This window comes from Globicephala melas, chromosome 2 (assembly GCF_963455315.2).
Source record: "Globicephala melas chromosome 2, mGloMel1.2, whole genome shotgun sequence".
NCBI classification, from domain to species: Eukaryota; Metazoa; Chordata; class Mammalia; order Artiodactyla; family Delphinidae; genus Globicephala; species Globicephala melas.
In genome coordinates, this window is record NC_083315.2 from 127,733,429 (window position 1) to 127,751,840 (window position 18,412).

Sequence of the window (18,412 nt, forward strand, 5' to 3'; positions counted from 1 at the left end):
TTAATATCACTAGTATTTGGACAAGCTGATACCATGTGCCTCCTGATATGATGGACTGATAAGAGCACAAAAACATTTGTCTGATATTCCTGCCCAAAATGCATAACGTGATCTAAGCATGAGGACTCATCAGACAAACTCAAATTAAGGGACATTATACAAAATAAGCAGCCTCAAAATGGTAAGATCAAGAGAGAAAGAAAGGTTGAGAAACTATTCCAGACTAAAGCAGACTAAAGGCACGATAGCTAAATCCAACATATGAACTTGAACTGGACGTTGGATTGGGGAAAAAAGGGGGGAGAAGATGATAAAAGATATTACTGGGATAATTAATAAAATTTAAATATGGACTGTGGATTAAAAGACAGTATTATATCAATGATAAACTCCCTAATGTTTATAAATGTACTGTGATTATGTAACAGATCATTCTTGTTCCTAGAAAATACAAACTGAAGTATAAGGGGAAGAGGAGCATGATGTCCACAACTCACTCTGAAGTGATTCAGAAAAAAATTCACATATAGACAGAAAAGAGTAAAACAAATGTGGCAAAAGGATGAACACACACACACTACTGTACATCAGACAGATAACCAACAAGAACCTACTGTATAGCACAGAGAACACTATACAATATTCTGTGATAACCTATGAGAAAAGAATCTAAAAAAGAAGAGATATATGTATATGAGTAACTGAATCACTTTGCTGTATATCTGAAACTAACAACACATTGTAAATCAACTATACTAAAATAAATAAATAAATAATCTGATGGTGAGGGTGTAAAAAAAAGAAACAACTGATGATTCTGAGTATATAGGAGTTTCTTGTACTACAATATTTCTCTAAATAACCCAAGATCACTGAAGAAATCAAAGAGGAAATGAAAAAATCCCTAGAGACAAATTACAATGAAAACACGACGACCCAAAACTGATGGGATGCAGCAAAAGCAGTTCTAAGAGGGAAGTTTATAGCAATACAAGCTTACCTCAAGAAACAACAAAAATCTCAAATAAACAATCTAACCTTACACCTAAAGGAACTAGAGAAAGAAGAACAAACAAAACCCAAAGTTAGTACAATGAAAGAAATCATAAAGAACAGAGCAGAAATAAATGAAATAGAAGCAAAGACAACAACAGCAAAGATCAAAAAAACTAAAAGCTGGTTCTTTGAGAAGATAAACAAAATTGATAAACTATTAGCCAGACTCATCAAGAAAAAGAGGGAGAGGACTCAAATCAATAAAATTGGAAATGAAAAGGGAGAAGTTACAACAGACACCGCAGAAATACAAAGCATCCTAAGAGACTACTACAAGCAACTCTATGCCAATAAAATGGACAACCTGGAAGAAATGGACAAATTTTTAGAAAGGTATAACCTTACAAGACTGAACCAGGAAGAAATAGAAAATATGAACAGACCAATCACAAGTAATGAAATTGAAACTATGATTAAAAATCTTTCAACAAACAAAAGTCCAGGACCAGATGGCTTCACAGGTGAATTCTGTCAAACATTTAGAGAAGAGCTAACACTCATCCTTCTCAAACTCTTCCAAAAAATTGCAGAGGAAGGAACACTCCCAAACTCATTCTATGAGGCCACCATCACCCTGATACCAAAACCAGAAAAAGATATTACAAAAAGAGAAAATTACAGACCAAATGCACTGATGAATATAGATGCAAAAATCCTCAACAAAATACTAGGAAACAGAATCTAACAACACACTAAAAGGATTATACACCATGATCAAGTGGGATTTATCCCAGAGATGCAAGGATTCTTTAATATACGCAAATCAATCAATGTGATACACCATATTAACAAATTGAAGAATAATATCCATATGATCATCTCAATAGATTCAGAAAAAGCTTTTGACAAAATTCAACACCCATTTATGATAAAAACTCTCCAGAAAGTGGGCATAGAGGGAACCTACCTCAACATAATAAAGGCCATATATAACCAACCCACAGAAAACATTCTCAATGGTGAAAAACTGAAAACATTTCCTCTAAGATCAGGAACAAGACAAGGGTGTCCACTCTCACCACTGTTATTCAACATAGTTTTGGAAGTCCTAGCCATGGCAATCAGAGAAGAAAAAGAAATAAAAGGAATACAAATTGGAAAAGAAGAAGTACAAGTGTCACTGTTGCAGATGACATGATACTATACATTGAGAATCCTAAAGATGCCACCAGAAAACTACTAGAGCTAATCAGTGAATTTGGTAAAGTTGCAGGATACAAAATTAGTGCACAGAAATCTCTTGCATTCCTATACCCTAATGATGAAAAATCTGAAAGAGAAATTAAGGAAACACTCGCATTTACCATTGCAACAAAAAGAATAAAATACCTAGGAATAAACCTACTTACGGAGGCAAAAGACCTGTATGCAGAAAACTATAAGATACTGATGAAAGAAATTAAAGATGATACCAACAGATGGAGATATATACCATGTTCTTGGATTGGAAGAATATTGTGAAAATGACTATACTACCCAAAGCAATCTACAGATTCAATGCAATCCCTATCAAATTACCAATGGCATTTTTTACAGAACTAGAACAAAAAATCTTAAAATTTGTATGGAGACACAAAAGACCCTGAATAGTCAAAGCAGCCTTGAGGGAAAAAAAAGGAGATGGAGGAATCAAACTCTGTGACTTTGAACTATACTACAAAGCTACAGTAATCAAGACAGTATGGTACTGGCACAAAAACAGAAATATAGATCAATGGAACAGGATAGAAAGCCCAGAGATAAATCCATGCAACTATGGTCAACTAATCTATGATAAAGGAGGCAAGGATATACAGTGGAGAAAAGACAGTCTCTTTAATAAGTGGTGCTGGGAAAACTGGACAGCTACGTGTAAAAGAATGAAATTAGGACACCTCTTAACACCACACAAAAATAAACTCAAAATGGATTAAAGACCTAAATGTAAGACCGGACACTATAAAACCCTTAGAGGAAAACATAGGAAGAACATTCTTTGACATAAACACAACAAGATATTTTTTGATCCACCTCCTATAGTAATGGAAATAAAAACAAAAATAAATGAATGGGACCTATGAAACTTAAAAGCTTTTGCAAAGCAAAGGAAACTACAAACAAGATGAAAAGACAACCCTCAGAATGGGAGAAAATATTTGCAAATGAATCAACGGACAAAGGATTAATCTCCAAAATATATAAACAGCTCATGCAGCTCAATATTAAAAAAAACAAGCAAGCCTATCAAAAAATGGGCAGAAGACCTAAACAGACATTCCTCCAAAGAAATGGCCATACAGATGGCCAAGAAGAACATGAAAAGCTGCTCTAAATCATTAATTATTAGAGGAATGCAAATCAAAACTACAGTGAGGTATCACCTCACACCAGTTAGAATGGGCAACATCACAAAATCTACAAACAAGAAATGGTAGAGAGGGTGTGGGAATGTAAATTGATACAGCCACTATGGAGAACAGTATGGAGGTTCCTTAAAAAACTAAAAATAGAACTACCATATAATCCAGCAATCCCACTACTGGGCATATACACTGAGAAAACCGTAATTCAAAAAGACACATGCACCCCAATGTTCATTGCAACACTATTTACAATAGCCAGGTCATGGAAGCAACCTAAATGCCCATCAACAGATGAATGGATAAGGATGTGGTACATATATACAATGGAATATTACTCAGCCATAAAAAGGAACGAAATTGGGTCATCTGTAGAGACGTGGATGGATCTAGAGACTGTCATATAGCGTGAAGTAAGTTAGAAAGAGAAAAACAAATATATATTAACGCATACAAATGGAACCTAGAAAAATGGTACAGATGAACCAGTTTGCAAGGCAGAAATAGAAACAGAGTTGTAGAGAACAAACGTATGGACACCAAGGGGGGAAAGTGGCGGGTGGGGGTGGGGGTGGCGGTGTGATGAACTGGGAGATTCGGATTGACATATATACACTAATATGTATAAAATAGGTAACTAATAAGAACCTGCTGTATAAACAATAAATAAAATTCTAAAAAAATAAAAGAAAGACACCATATGATTACACATATACAAAAAAAGTTAACATTTACTACTTTTGTTTTTATCCTTCTTTCTCTGTACACACATTTTTGTTTTCATTTTCTGAACTGTTTAAGTTATGAGCATGATACCCCTTTATTCCTAAATATTTGTGTGCATTTCTTAAAAAAAAATAAAAAGGTCTTATACAACGACACAACAATGATCAAAATCAGGATATTAACACTGAAACAATACTATTTTCTAATATCCTGATTTTACTGAAAGCGATTATCGTCTCAGTATTATTGTCCTTTTACATAAATGAAAATGCAAAATCATGGTTGCAATCAGTTGTGATGTCTGTTTAGTCTCCTTTAAGCAGGAACTGTTCCTGTATACTCACTGTTGAATTCTGATGCCTTAAACTAAAACTATTTACCTATTTAGGTTGTTACACTAAATAGTATAATACCTACACTCCTTAGTCTCTAAGTTGAACTTTTAAAGTAAAAAGCCCTCAGTTCACTGATCATAAGGATCTTTTCTGATAATAAATATTTTGTTGGAGATATATATAAAAATTCAGAAATGTTACCTTTTGTATCAGGATGTATCCAGGATGTTGCACAATTTATTTTCAAAGGACAGCCGTCAAAGACTTTAGAAAAACATGCTCCCATCTTATTTATAAAGAAAGAAATGTTGACTTATTTGATTAGATAATTTTATACATTCTTAGAAAATAGCTAAGATTATTATGAAATGTTAAACTGACTCTAATTTGCATATATTTATGGTCTCATTACAAAATTCATATTTTGATATAATTTAACCCTTTCTATGAAGAGAATTTTATACTGTTTCCTAGTAGTGTAATCCACTACTTTACAGCAAAAATATCAAATTTATCAAAACGTCTACATATGTCAATGATACATTCTAGGAATTTTACATCACTACTTATCCTTAGGACTAACATTTAATAATGGGAAACAATGAATGATTTTATTGAGTAACATCATAGTGATTATAATTGCAGTATACCTCCATAATAGTGATAAGAGACAAAAGACTGATATTTACACTAAACTTTTACTGTACAAAAAGGTACAATTTATAAGGTACCCATTCATATGACTGGCTGAACTACCTTAGGTAGGTTCTACTGAAGGGCCAGAGAACAAGCGTTAACAGAAGCTTCCCTGTTCCTTTTCACTGTGTATAGTTCAATGTAAAAATGGCTTCAGGGGCAGAAAGATATTTAACCTACATAATGAAGAGGACACAGTACTAGTAATATCATCACATTAAAATTAAATTGGCCTCTGTAGGCTAATCAGAGAACCCAACTGTCCGTATTTATAAAAAGTGAAATTTACCCAATTCTAACTAACTCACTCAAATTAGGGTACATGATTTGATCCATGGTATACCCAAATGCATTTAATGCCTTTGTATTTTATGAATCCTTCCTTTCAATGGCTCAAGATACTTGATAGCAAATAAACAATATTCTGTTGCTTCTAAAGAGAGAAAAATTGGCAAGTGGTTCACATAAAAGTATTCCTTACCAGCACTTTTGGGGTGGGTGGGAGGCCATTGATTACTGGTTTCTGTGGGAAAAGTGATTTTTAATACTGTAAGACCTCTTAAAGCCTTAAGAAAAACTTTATACATTTAGAAATCCAGTTATTCAAACTCTTGAATTAAACAGACTATGCCCTTTATATGATAAATACAGTATTATTTACAACTAATCACCAAACACCTGTTATACCTACAGGGAAATCTCGCTTGTCCTTTTTTCGTGGTAACTGTGGTGCTTGTGCTGATCCTTCTGTGTTTTCACTAATGAGTTTTGAAATACCATCACCATTTCCTAAAGAGAATCATGGTTAAAAGTTGAATGACCATACAAATAAGTACTTTCCTTGAAAAATAATTTCCCCTTCCCCCCCAGTACTTGTTTTCCATTTGGGTGTTCCTTTATAGGGAAATATTCTCTACTGTCAGATGAGTTAAAGTATCTCTGGTGCCTTTCTCTAGCTCATGTAGAGGCAGCACTGTATAGCAGTGGTCTTAATCCATGAAAACAACAAATGTCTTTCCATATTGTGAGAAAAATGAAATCTGACCTACTAATGCTGATATTCAAGGCCTTTCATAATTTAACTTCACCCTACCTTTTTAAGTCCTATCTCCCAGTATATACCCTTCAAAAGCTCACACTTCTACCATACTAGACTGTACTTCCAATACAGTCTAGATTTTCCTGCTTCAGTGCATCTGTTCATTCTTTCTTGTTCTCTAAGAATGCCTGTCAGTATTGGTTCCACCTATTAAAGGCTCACCAAGCCCTTTAAACCTCTGCAAGGGCCTACCTCCTCTGTTCCCTATCCTTATCTCCCTCAGAGATCTCTTGCATTGTTACGTATAGTTACTTACTGTAGGAGACACTTAAACAAAATGTCTTGTCTGATATTATGTGCACATTGGTATAACTTCTGCTATAGACCCTGAACTTCCAGAGGGCAGGGTCATCCATTCATCTTTCTAGATCCTATAATATTTAGTAAGGGATCAAATTAGGGTTGAATTGAATTGAATCTATTTATAGTCCACCCATGTGGAACTTTAAAGAACCTTCACAAAGCTTCAAACAGTAATAAGATTGACTAAAGAAAAAAGACATTCTTTAAAATATGAACAAAATGGCTTTCTTTTCAGCCTTCACTTTGATTTATTTACCGAGATCACAGTATCTAGCTGTATGCACTCCAGGCCTGCTGATACTGCTAGCCATACCAATAGAGGAAGTCTCAGCTACAGGACCACAACTTGGGCTACTCTGTCTTCTGAGAACTTGGGGAGCTCTGTTCTCTGAATCAGGACAACGTTTTACAGTTGATGATTTTTCTTCATCTTGGATGTTGTCTTCAGGGTAACTGCTTATCCTTGGCTAGTTGATAATAAGACACGGAAGTACTTTAATAAATTTGGACATAAAACATTAACACTTTGTTATTATTATGCATCAAAGACTTTAGGGGGAGGAGAATATGCCTTTTTTTCTTTCTCCTGTATAGTTCAATTCACTGGGCCAAGTAAGCAAGGCAAGCAAGAGCTGAGTTACTATCCCAACACAACTATGAACTTGCCATGTGACTTTTAAGCAGCCCTAACCCCAAACTGATAACGTTTTTATAACCAATAAAATAACATACATAATCCACAAAATATTTAATAACTACAAACAAGCAAGGAAAGTGACTTAATAAAGTATGACTCTAGTGCACTGTCCAACTGTAGTAATAGATGAGGACTGTAAATGATAAACTCCCCTCCATGTGGTCAAGTATTGCCTCAAATGAGTAATAACCTATCTTTGCCTTTTTCTAATAGCTATAAAAATATTATATTTCTCATGAAATCTTCTTTAATATATTTTTACATCTTCATAATAATGCTCTTGAGGAAAACTGTACCCTAAAATATGTTTAAGAGAATTTTGAATAAATTCAATAAAGTTATTTAAAAATTTTATTTTATTATTTAAACAAGGATATATTGTTGAAAATCTTTAAGTAGCTCACCTTAGGAGGTAGGGGAGGTGGTATTGCACGTTTTGAGGTTGATCTAATACAAAGAGAAAAATGCAATTTAGATGGTGATAAATGACAATAACATAAAACACAGAGAGAGCATTACATGTGCATTAAAATCTGCTTCTATTCAGGGGATATAAAAGACAATTAGATCATGGTACAGAGTATTTTTAAAAGCTACAGGAAGATCTAAGATCTCATTCTGTCAAACTGTATTAGTATGACTATAAAATAGAGTTTTTATAAAGTGAATATGAAGTATTTTTTACTTTACCGTTATGCTTTGCAACATTTAATATGTAATAAAAATGAAATTAAACTTAGTAGTGAAAAAGAGATTCAGAATTTTAGAGTTGGAATCCACAGTGAATCATAGATTCAAATGGCTGATCATCAAACCCTTTGTTACTCCAAGTGGGGTCCACAGATGAGCAACATTGGTATCACTTGGAAACTTTTTTTTTTTTTTTTCTGGCTGCACAACACAGCTTGCAGGATCTTAGTTTCCCAATCAGGGATTGAACCAGGGCCCTCAGCAGTGAAAGCGCAGAGTCCTAACCCCTGGACTGCAAGGGAATTCCCATGGAAACTTTTATAAATGCACCCTCTAGACCTACTTAATCAGAATCTGCATTTTACCAAGATTTCCAGGTGATCCTCCAGGCACATCAAAACTTGAGAATCACTCATCTAGCCCACTGGTTCCACACATTTATCCATAGTCATTGCAATCAATTGGGAAGCTTTCAGGATTCTTAAATTCCACTCCCAAAGACTGTATTCTATAGCAGCGGTTAGCAAACTTTTTCTATAAAGGGTTAGACAGTAAACTTTGTAGGCTTTATGAATCATATAGTGGTCATAGTGGTCTTCTTTTGATTTTCTTTCAACCATTAAAAAATGTAAATATCATTCTAGTTTGTAGGATGTACAAAAATAGGCATTGGGCCAGATCTGGTTTATAGGCTTACAGGCCATACTCTGCTAACCCCAGATCCATAGGCCTAATGTGGGGATTCAGGAATCTGTATTTCCAAAGAGCTCTCTAGGCACTGCAATGGACTAATAGGTTTGGAACAACTCATCTAGGTCAGCCCTGTCACTTAATTGTTGAGGAAAGACAGGTCTAGAATATGAAGTAACCACATTGCAGAGACGGAACTGGGGCTTTCTGATTCCTACTATCGTATTTTTTCCCATGAGATCATGTAGCTCATCTTTCAGTATATTAACACCACACATACTGTATTTTGATTTAAAGAACAAAACCACAAAGCCTTAATGATCAACACATTATGCCTTTGGGCAATTTAAAAAAGTCAGAAGCTTTTCACTGACAAAAGGCATAGTACAACTTTTATAAGAAAAAAATTAAAGCTTATTAGAATAAAGCACTCCCCATCAAATACTGTTCTTATATAATTAAGTAAAATAAAGTTAAGCTAGAAAAACAACTTACTTGCCAGTATTTGCACCATCAACAAAAGGATTCCACCGTAACAGAAAGTTTGGGTCTGAAGACACTCCCTGTGAAGGTAAAAAAGAGTTTAAAATGTTACCTTATAACAGGTATCATTCATTTTATTTGATTCAACAACATACTCATTGTCATGATTATTAATCATCTTGGCTTTCAACGGTTTAATCTCTAGCTACATTTGCTGTCATTTGACACATTTACGTCAATAACTCATTATTAGATGACTTAAACTTAACAGAATCTATAAACATACTTACAGCTTAAAATGTGACAAGCCCTCTTTACCAATATATTGGTAAAGTATATTCCAAAGCAAAACAAAAATGTTAACTTTGAATTACGTGCATCACTACTCCATGAGCATGGAGAACTAAACACTGTATTATTCAATCACCTTTAATTTACTAGTGCCACACTTTTTCTGACTAGCATGGAAACTGAAAATTTATTGTCCAGCAACACATACAGTAGGAAGAGCACCACTTGCAGATGTTAAGAATGAAGAGATCCATTAACAGAAGACAATTACTCTAAAAACTATATTTACTATCAGTTAAAAATAAAGTAGATGTTAGGATAACATCTAGGCTGACTCTAATAATATTTTGCTCAATCTATTGTTTCTTTCTTTTTAGTTAAGGAAAGGGTTAACCAAATAGTAATCTCAAAATAAGAGCAATGGTTAAAAAAAAAAAAAAAGAAGCGGGCTTCCCTGGTGGCGCCGTGGTTGAGAGTCCGTCTGCCGATGCAGGGGACGCGGGTTCGTGCCCTGGTCTGGGAAGATCCCACATGCCGCAGAGCGGCTGGGCCCGTGAGCCATGGCCACTGAGTCTGCGCGTCCGGAGCCTGTGCTCCGCAACGGGAGAGGCCACAACAGTGAGAGGCCCGCGTACCGCAAAAAAAAAAAAAAAAAAAAAAAAAAATTTTCAAAAAAAAAAAAAAGAAGCTATATTAACAAATAAATATTAAAAACAGTAAGGCAATGCAAAATCATACTACAAATCTAACAGAATCATTAAGTAAAAAGATCCTGAGAGCTTAAAGCTGAGCATCAAATTCCATATACTTAATAAATTCATATGAATTCTTCAAAAGACTCAGAAGTGTCAAAATGAATGGTTAAAATGGTATATTATACACAGAAGCTTTTTCAAACTTTAATGTGTGAAATACGTTATCAAAATCAATGCTCTGGGGCTTCCCTGGTGGTGCAGTGGTTGAGAGTCTGCCTGCCAATGCAGGGGATACGGGTTCGGTTCGTGCCCCGGTCCGGGAGGATCCCACGTGCCACGGAGCAGCTGGGCCCGTGAGCCATGGCCGCTGAGCCTGTGCGTCCGGAGCCTGTGCTCCGCAACGGGAGAGGCCACAGCAGTGAGAGGCCCACATACCACCAAAAAAAAAAAAAAAAAAAAATCAATGCTCTGAAGAGTATATTACTTTGTTCTTTAGTCAAAGTACACCTGACTATAACTTTTCTCAAATTTTAATATGGAAAATTCTTTAAAAGTCATTATTCCTACCATTTCATCCCGTGCTTCTGTTTCTTTTCTCAGAGGAGGTTCAAACTGTAATTTGTCAACTGTAAAATATAACATATATTCACAAATTCTATCTTAAAGGATCAATCCTGGAAATATGATGAGAAGCATGTGTACTGGGGAGGGGGGAAGGGAGAGAGGAGAAGAGAAGAAAGAGGAAAAGACAAAAACTCTTAATTTTTTACTACAGAGGACCCCTTCCTTTACGTTCGCCAAAAGAAAGTAACAATTTGGTATCTTCCTAACAATTCTATTTAATTCTTGGTTGGAATCAGGAAATTAAACTGCAATTTTGTATATAAAAGATTTTTAAAAATTAATTAAAAGTAGGTGACTAAACAAACACTTTAAGGATGTTTCTATCTAGGCTATAGACTCTGTCTTGAGACTAATTTAAACTACAACTTTATGGTAGGATGAACACCCCGCCCTGCCAAATCACCTATAATTATCTAAAAAGAACAAATATTTGTCAAATTAAATATTACTATGGCATTCAGGAATCTAAGATTGTATTTTCCTAAATGTATATTTTATTTGGCCTAATGAGACCAATTTTAGAATTATTCCTAATAATCAAAGAGTAACTTCTTTTATATGAAATAGTCTGTAAATCAGAGAAAAGGATGGCTTATTATCTACTCATAAAGTACACAGAATTTTAAAATTCTAAGATATAATGTGACTAAAAATTAAAATATACACTTGCATCATAGAGATACAAGTTTCCTAAATACAATCTTGGTAAACAAAATACACTAAAAAAAAAGCACTTTCAAAAAGTATCTAGTTGTCTTTATTCCTAAAACCAAGATTTGTAAAGCAATACAGAGTACTTATATAATTTATTATACTAAATAAAAACATTAAGTCATAAAATTTTCCTTCTTTTTTTGTTTGTTTCGCAAATTTTATTAAAATATAACATGCATAAAAGTGCGTTTGTTATAATCAATGAATTTTCACAAACTGGGCACTTACATAACCAGAAGCCAGATAGAGACAACATTACCAGACCCCAAACGCTCCCATTTACTCCCCACTCCAAGGACAGCTGCTCTCCTGACTTCTAGCACCATGCATTAGTTCTGCTTGTTTCTGAGCTTTGTAGATTGTTCCTTCTCATTGCTATACCGTACACTCTTCCTTTATGGGAATATGCCATAATTTATTTACCCATTCTACTGGTGGTGTGTATTCAGGTAGTTTCCAGTTTGGGGCTATTACAAATAGTGCAGCAACCAACATTCAAATAAGTGTCTCGTGGGTGAACATGTGGGTATGTTTCTGTGTGTACCTGGCAGTAGAACTGCTATCTTAAGGTAGACAAGTATTCAGCTCTAGGAAATGCTTTCACTTTTCCAAAATAGGGGTGCCAATTTCCAATGCAGCCAGGAATGTAAGTTTGATTGATTGAGTTTTGCAGTTTTTGTCTGTACACGGCATGAACACATTTTGGGTACCTTCCCAGAGAGAGGGAGGGAGGGGAGGGAGGGAAGGAGGGAAGGGAGGAAGGGAGGAAGGGAGGAAGGGAGGGAGGAAGGAAGGAAGGAAGGAAGGAAGGGAGGGAGGGAGGGAGGGAGGGAGGGAGGGGAGAGAGCGAGGGAGGGTCACATCAAAGATCCCAGAAGAGCCACAGAATTTTCTGAAGGCAAACTTTCCCCTTCCTTGACTACAATGTGAATTAAATGATAGACTTGTGTAGGATTTCCTTATAAATCCTTATAAATGAAGGATTTCATTTATAATTCCTTCAAAATGAGTTAGTTCTGCTATGTACTAAATGGATTATGCATGAATCCCAAAACAAATCCAACTGCAATTAATGTTTTAATAAAATGGTTGCTAGTGTATGCAATAGCCACAACGCATCAGGAGGGATGGTATTATATTTAGAAACGTTAATTAGGTGTTTGTTATTGTCAAACTAAATTTTAAAAATATGGACTGCTTCAAGAATTTGCGTGTCATCCTTGCGCAGGGGCCATGCTTATCTTCTTTGTATCGTTCCAATTTTAGTATGTGTGCTGCCGAAGCGAGCAGCATAAAATTTTCAAAGACACTCCATAAAATATAGTATCTACTTTTCAAAAATAATCTAAAATAAAAAGAAGTTGTTCATTAATGACTTACTTCTTAAAATAATTTAAAAACATCTTAATTCAAGAGCCATTACTATAATTCACAAAGAACCACTTCACTCATTTGAGACAAAGATGAGTTAAAGATTTTTTTTTTTTTTTGGATCACAACTAGAAATAGTGGCAAGCAGGTCTAGAGGTAAATTATAAAAGGCATAAATATGGAAAGGAAAGAAAGAAAATATTTTCAATAATTACATAATCAGCAAATTTCAAGACTTAAAAAATTACCAGAGAAAAATGAGCTCATAAATTTCAATTAAACATATAGTAAAATATCAACTGCACCCATCCATACCAGTATCAATGATTGAAAATAAAAATTTCAATTTCATTTCTTTTATATCAGCATAAACATTTAAGATGTTTTACTTTAACATGTAAGAAAAATATTCCTTAAAAAAAATCAAATTCCTTATGACAAGTCTAAAATTACTACAGCCACGCTTTATGGCAAAGAATGCTAGAGTCTCCAGTATCATTGTTCTGTGTGCAAGAATGGACTCCATGTTGTTTTGTTTTGCTTTAAAGAAAATCCTGGCAGTACCTCTGGGTGTGTCTTTGGCTTATAAAAATACAAAGATGGGGAGGTCTTCTATTATACATCCTCATTTATCTCTAAAAGATGTTACTTATTATAGGCATAATAATTATAGGTATAATAAGTAACAGGAATTAGACTTATCCTTTTGCTATAAACAACTACAACATGTAACACAAATACATGTGTGCATACAAGCTATATGAAGCAATTATTTTGAGGCAATGGGTTAACAGATATCACAGGGTTGTAATCCTTGAAAGATGGTGTTAAGACCCCCACTCACCCCTGATTTCTGCGTGGGGGTACTTTCCAAGAAAGTAGAACCCAAAGAGAGAGTTTCACTGGGTGCAGGAAAGAAAGACTATAGTTTGGGGCTGCTTAGGCAGTGGGAATTTGAAGGGCAGAGGGCCAGAAATGAGAAAACTATGTCTCCTTAGAGAAGTCTTTGGTTGCATACTAAATTGCCCACAAGCGAAGCAAGACTATGCAAGGTATGTCAGAAAAACAGCTAACACAGTGCTGTAAGCTAAATACAAGTTCTAGTGATCACACAGTACCAGGAAAGAAATGAGTTTCCACCCAGAGGAAAGACTTAGCTGAATATTGTAGTAAAACCTGACATAGGCCTTGAAAGGACTGCAATGACCTACCAGTTAATTTATGCTTTAACCACTCTAAAAGAGATCAAAATCCAGACACTCAATGTTGTATCACAACATCCAAGATACAATAAAAAATGAATAAAGAAGTAGAAAAAAAATAAAAATCATAACCAGTTTAAAAAAATAGATATAGACTCAGAGATGACACATATGTTGAAATTAGCACACAAGGACTTTAAAACATCTATTATAAATATATTCAAGGATTTAAGAGAAAAGATGGACACAATAAGTAAAGAGATGGAAATTATCAGTAGAGAGATAGAAACTATACATGTCTGTATATTATATATGTATGTAACCATCCATCCATCCATCCATCGATCCATTTTTCTTCCTATCTATCTTATCTATCTATCTCAATGAAAGTCTAGATCCAGAAAATACAATATCTGAAATAAAATTCACTGATGGGCTTAAATAGCAGACTGAACACTACAAAAAATAAGGTCAATGAACTTAAAATTAGGGCAACAGAAACTAAACTTAAGTATAGAGAACAAAAACATCTTATGTGTGTTTATGGGGGTCAGGGAGAACAGAGCCTCAGTGACCTATGAAACAACATCAAGTGGTCTAACATGTAACTGGAGTCCCAGAAGGAGAAGAGGGAATCTGGGACAGAAAAACTAAGAAACAGTGTCCCCAATTTGATGAAAAATATCAATTCATTGATCTAAGAAACTCAATAAACACTAAATAGAACAAACAACAAGAAAAATGCACCTAGGCACATCACAGTCAAATTACTAACAAAGCAACAAACAAAAAAAATCCACAAAAGTTTCAAGGTATAGTACCTATTAAGAATCCAACTGATGCACTTAAATACTTGCTATTTTGTGCCTTTAAAAAAGAATCTGAATTGATGTCATGGTTTGTGTTGCAACCTGCAGCTTAAAAAATACCAATGTAGAAGAACATATGGGTATGCTATACTTCAGATAATTTTTCATAAATAGTTTTCCTGACAACAAATACTTTTGGTTATTGTATATCTATTTCTAGGATGGATCAAAGGTTGTTTAAAAAGGCTCAACTTTAACAATGGCCAAAAAATGCTGCTTGAGTTTGTGTTTCCTACCTGGGAGAGCTCTAATTACTTACCTAGTAAACACTCACTTCTCTAGAACTGTTACTAAGGAGATTTGTGAGACAATACATCTCAAAATCTCTATCACCTTTATCATTGCCGTCTTCACATGAAATAAAAAGGGACAAATGGAATTTTCAAACTTAAGTTGGGTAAACTTTCAGAAATTCTTAGATCTCCTTAGCCTAAAGTAGGTTTTGCTTCTTTATTTGTTTGGCTTGAAAGAAAATGAGGTCAATTCCCTAGGAGCCCATTAACTCTCTCCCAATGAACCCAAAACTGAGCGTCTTATACATCTGGGAATACTGCCCCCAACTCCAGTTTCTACATTATTACAGACTAATACAGCTGAGACTTGTACAGTACACACAGTTTTATACTCAAACATGTCCAAGAAGTGTTTCCTCTGAATAAACTTTTCATTTAGAACTCAGAAACTGCCTTCTGGAAAACTTCTCTCTAACCTCAATAAATAGAATCTTGCCAGGTACTGTTAACAACTAACACGACAGTAAAACAGGGTGATGATCCTTGTATTCCTGTCTCTTAATTATAGAGACATGGGCCAATTTAAATCAGTGCAAGATTGTCTTAGTAGGACATCTCAAACTGGAGATGAAAAAAAATCTTCAGAAATAGATGACTGCAAAAATCAGTTTCTACACAGTCTACTGAATCTAGCTGATGATGACATGAAATGAATCATTTGCCCAAGACCCATGGAAAAATATGACCGAAGACACTGATTATCATACTTTAATGTGCATACTATAGCTCTTGAGCTACATTTTTTCTTCCTTTGCCAGTTGAAACTTTTGGATTGTTGACAGACTTGTTACCTCCTAATCATGATACCTGTAGAGTCTTTATTCTTAATACTGCTCTGTGTAACCTTAGTGAGTCCTTGGTATGAGTCCAAATACCTGGCTAAAATTTACTTGTGAGTCAGCTAAAATCATACACTTAAACTGACAGTTGGGTAGTCATTTTCTTTGTTGATACCTCTCATATCCCTTTGGTGCCAATTCTTTGTAATTAGTTGGCTTCCTAGGTAACTGTGAAACCGAACAGGACCCTATGGGGCTCCCGGGCATGGAAGCCTTTCTGTCCCTTCTCTTGACTCCAGCCTCCATGACCTTCCTTGAATTCCAAAGGGCAGAATCGAACTGTTGCTAATCCCGGAAGGGATGCAAAGACAAGGGAGGCGCAGCCAGGGGACAACAGTGCAGCCTTGGGGCAGGGTCCTGGTTCCACCTCAAGGGATACACATAACAATGCCTTTAAGCTCTTTTAAGAGGTCAGCATTCTTCATACCAGAGAAAGACCACCTGAGGCTACATTAAAGAACCAGAGAAGCTCATCAAGATTACCTGAGGCCAGATTAGAAGAGTGGAGGCCCTTCACATACTCTAATTTTATCAGCAACGCCACCCTTGAACGGTTGTTATAAAATTCCTCATCAAATCCTCCCAGGTTGGAACACATACTTTTTAGGGGCAGGAGCCCTCTCTGTCGCCCTTTGCCTGGCAAAGCAATAAAGCTATTCTTCTCTACTTTACCCCAAACTCTGTCTCCGAGATTCGATTTGGCACCAGTGCACAGAGGCCGAGCTTTCGGCATCAACTGGACTCAACCAAAAGGTGACTTTTCAGATGAAAACTTTTTTTTTAAAAAAATAGGGAATTTAGGTAACACACCCATATCTGGATCAGAATAAGAAAGTAATCTGCCTTGCTATTCATCAGACTGGGAGGACAGACACAAATCCAAATGCAAAGTCAAGAAGAAACAATGTTTCTCCCAAGGATATGCTGCATATGTAAAGTATCACATGATGACCCCCCCTCTGAATTGCCAATGCTATCTTACTGAGAAACATCATTCTCTAAAATCACAGACTGTCAGAAACTTTGCTGTATGAAATCATATTCATTAAAATGAACCATTCCATTCTTGCTTGGAAGACTTAAGTCAGTGAGAGAGAAGCAGCCTCAGTTTCCAACATACATACAGAGCTTCAAATAAAGGGGTTACTGAATACAACATTCCAAGTTTCCAAGGAAACAGGCTTCTGAGTCTATTTTTACAGTATAGACTCTTTCATACACATCCCTACTTTGCTTTAAGTTTTCACCTAAATTTCACTTGAACTCCACTTTTTCCAAAAACGCTCTAACTCTTCTTTTCCTGTTTAATGAGATGTTCCATGGTTCCTCTGGTATGTGTTCTCCCTCATTGCAAGGAGTCAATAAACCTGACTTTGTTGCACTATACATTTGTCCCTGGTGGTCTTAGATCAGGCCAGGATCATCATAATTAGTTATATCAACTAAAAACACATAGTAAGGATGATTATAATAATCCTAATAGCCCCAAACTGGAAACAAATCAAATGCCTGTCAAGTAAAGAATGGATAAATTGTGGTATAATCATACAATGAAATACTACATTACAATGAAAACAATAAACTATTATTGCTACACACAACACGAATGACTCTCACAGACATAATGTTGAGCAAAAGAAATCAGGCAAAAAAGGTGCATATTGGTTTATCCTATTTATCTTAAGATCAAAATCAGGTAAAAACCAATCTACAGTGACAGAGATCAGAATAGTGATTAGCCTGGGCAGTGGGAGGGCAGGGGGATACAGGAAGATGGAAGGGTATTGATTGTGAAGGAGCATGAGGAAGCCTTCAGAGATTCTGATAATGTTTTATATCTTGATCTGGGTGGTAGTTTCATGAGTGTATACAAATTTAAAAATTCATTGTGCAGTAGACTTAAGCATTTTACTATATGTAAGTTATCAGATCAATGTAAAAAACTGAAACAAAAAACTAAGAATAGAACTAACTAGGTATGCATGAAATCTATCAAACAAACAAAAACAAAACTATAAAACAATCCTGATGGACACAAAAGAAGACTTGGGAGAATTCAAAGATAAATCGACCAATAAAATGAACTTCAATTCTACTGTCTTCTGTCTGGTACATGAAGCACATAGGATTCACTCCATGAAGGTATCAGTACTCCAGACACTTATAAGTTAGTGTACAAATTTATGAGATCTCAGTAAAAACACTGATTTTTTTTTTTAACTTGGTATGCTGATTCTTACATTTATGTAGGGAAAATATAATAGCCAAATATCATAACAGAAAAAGACAGCAACATGGTGTTTGTGTGTGTGTTTGTGTGGAGAGGGTGAGGGACAGTAGGAGGAGGATTATTTCTATCACACTTTAACAGGTATTATAAAGATAATAATCAGAAGTATG

General features: G+C 35.3%; 1 protein-coding gene and 1 non-coding gene across 4 annotated transcripts in view; both read right to left on the reverse strand.

Moving 5' to 3' along the window:
• Positions 1-18,412, reverse strand: part of MAP4K5 (mitogen-activated protein kinase kinase kinase kinase 5) — a 136,709-nt gene that overhangs the window by 30,055 nt on the left and 88,242 nt on the right. For 2 of the 3 annotated variants that reach the window (XM_060294789.1, XM_060294788.1), the window contains exons 15-21: positions 10,668-10,726; positions 9,127-9,194; positions 7,656-7,698; positions 6,811-7,021; positions 5,844-5,941; positions 5,634-5,675; positions 4,658-4,742 (exon numbers count right to left, since the gene is read on the reverse strand). In XM_060294789.1, coding sequence (XP_060150772.1) covers positions 4,658-4,742; positions 5,634-5,675; positions 5,844-5,941; positions 6,811-7,021; positions 7,656-7,698; positions 9,127-9,194; positions 10,668-10,726 — 606 coding nt within the window. The remainder of the gene's footprint in view (positions 1-4,657; positions 4,743-5,633; positions 5,676-5,843; positions 5,942-6,810; positions 7,022-7,655; positions 7,699-9,126; positions 9,195-10,667; positions 10,727-18,412) is intronic. The other variant, XM_060294790.1, reaches the window with a different exon arrangement.
• LOC115852487 (U6 spliceosomal RNA) lies at positions 12,622-12,728 on the reverse strand. Its single transcript, XR_004039166.1, has one exon. It is a non-coding gene; the product is annotated as a U6 spliceosomal RNA (small nuclear RNA).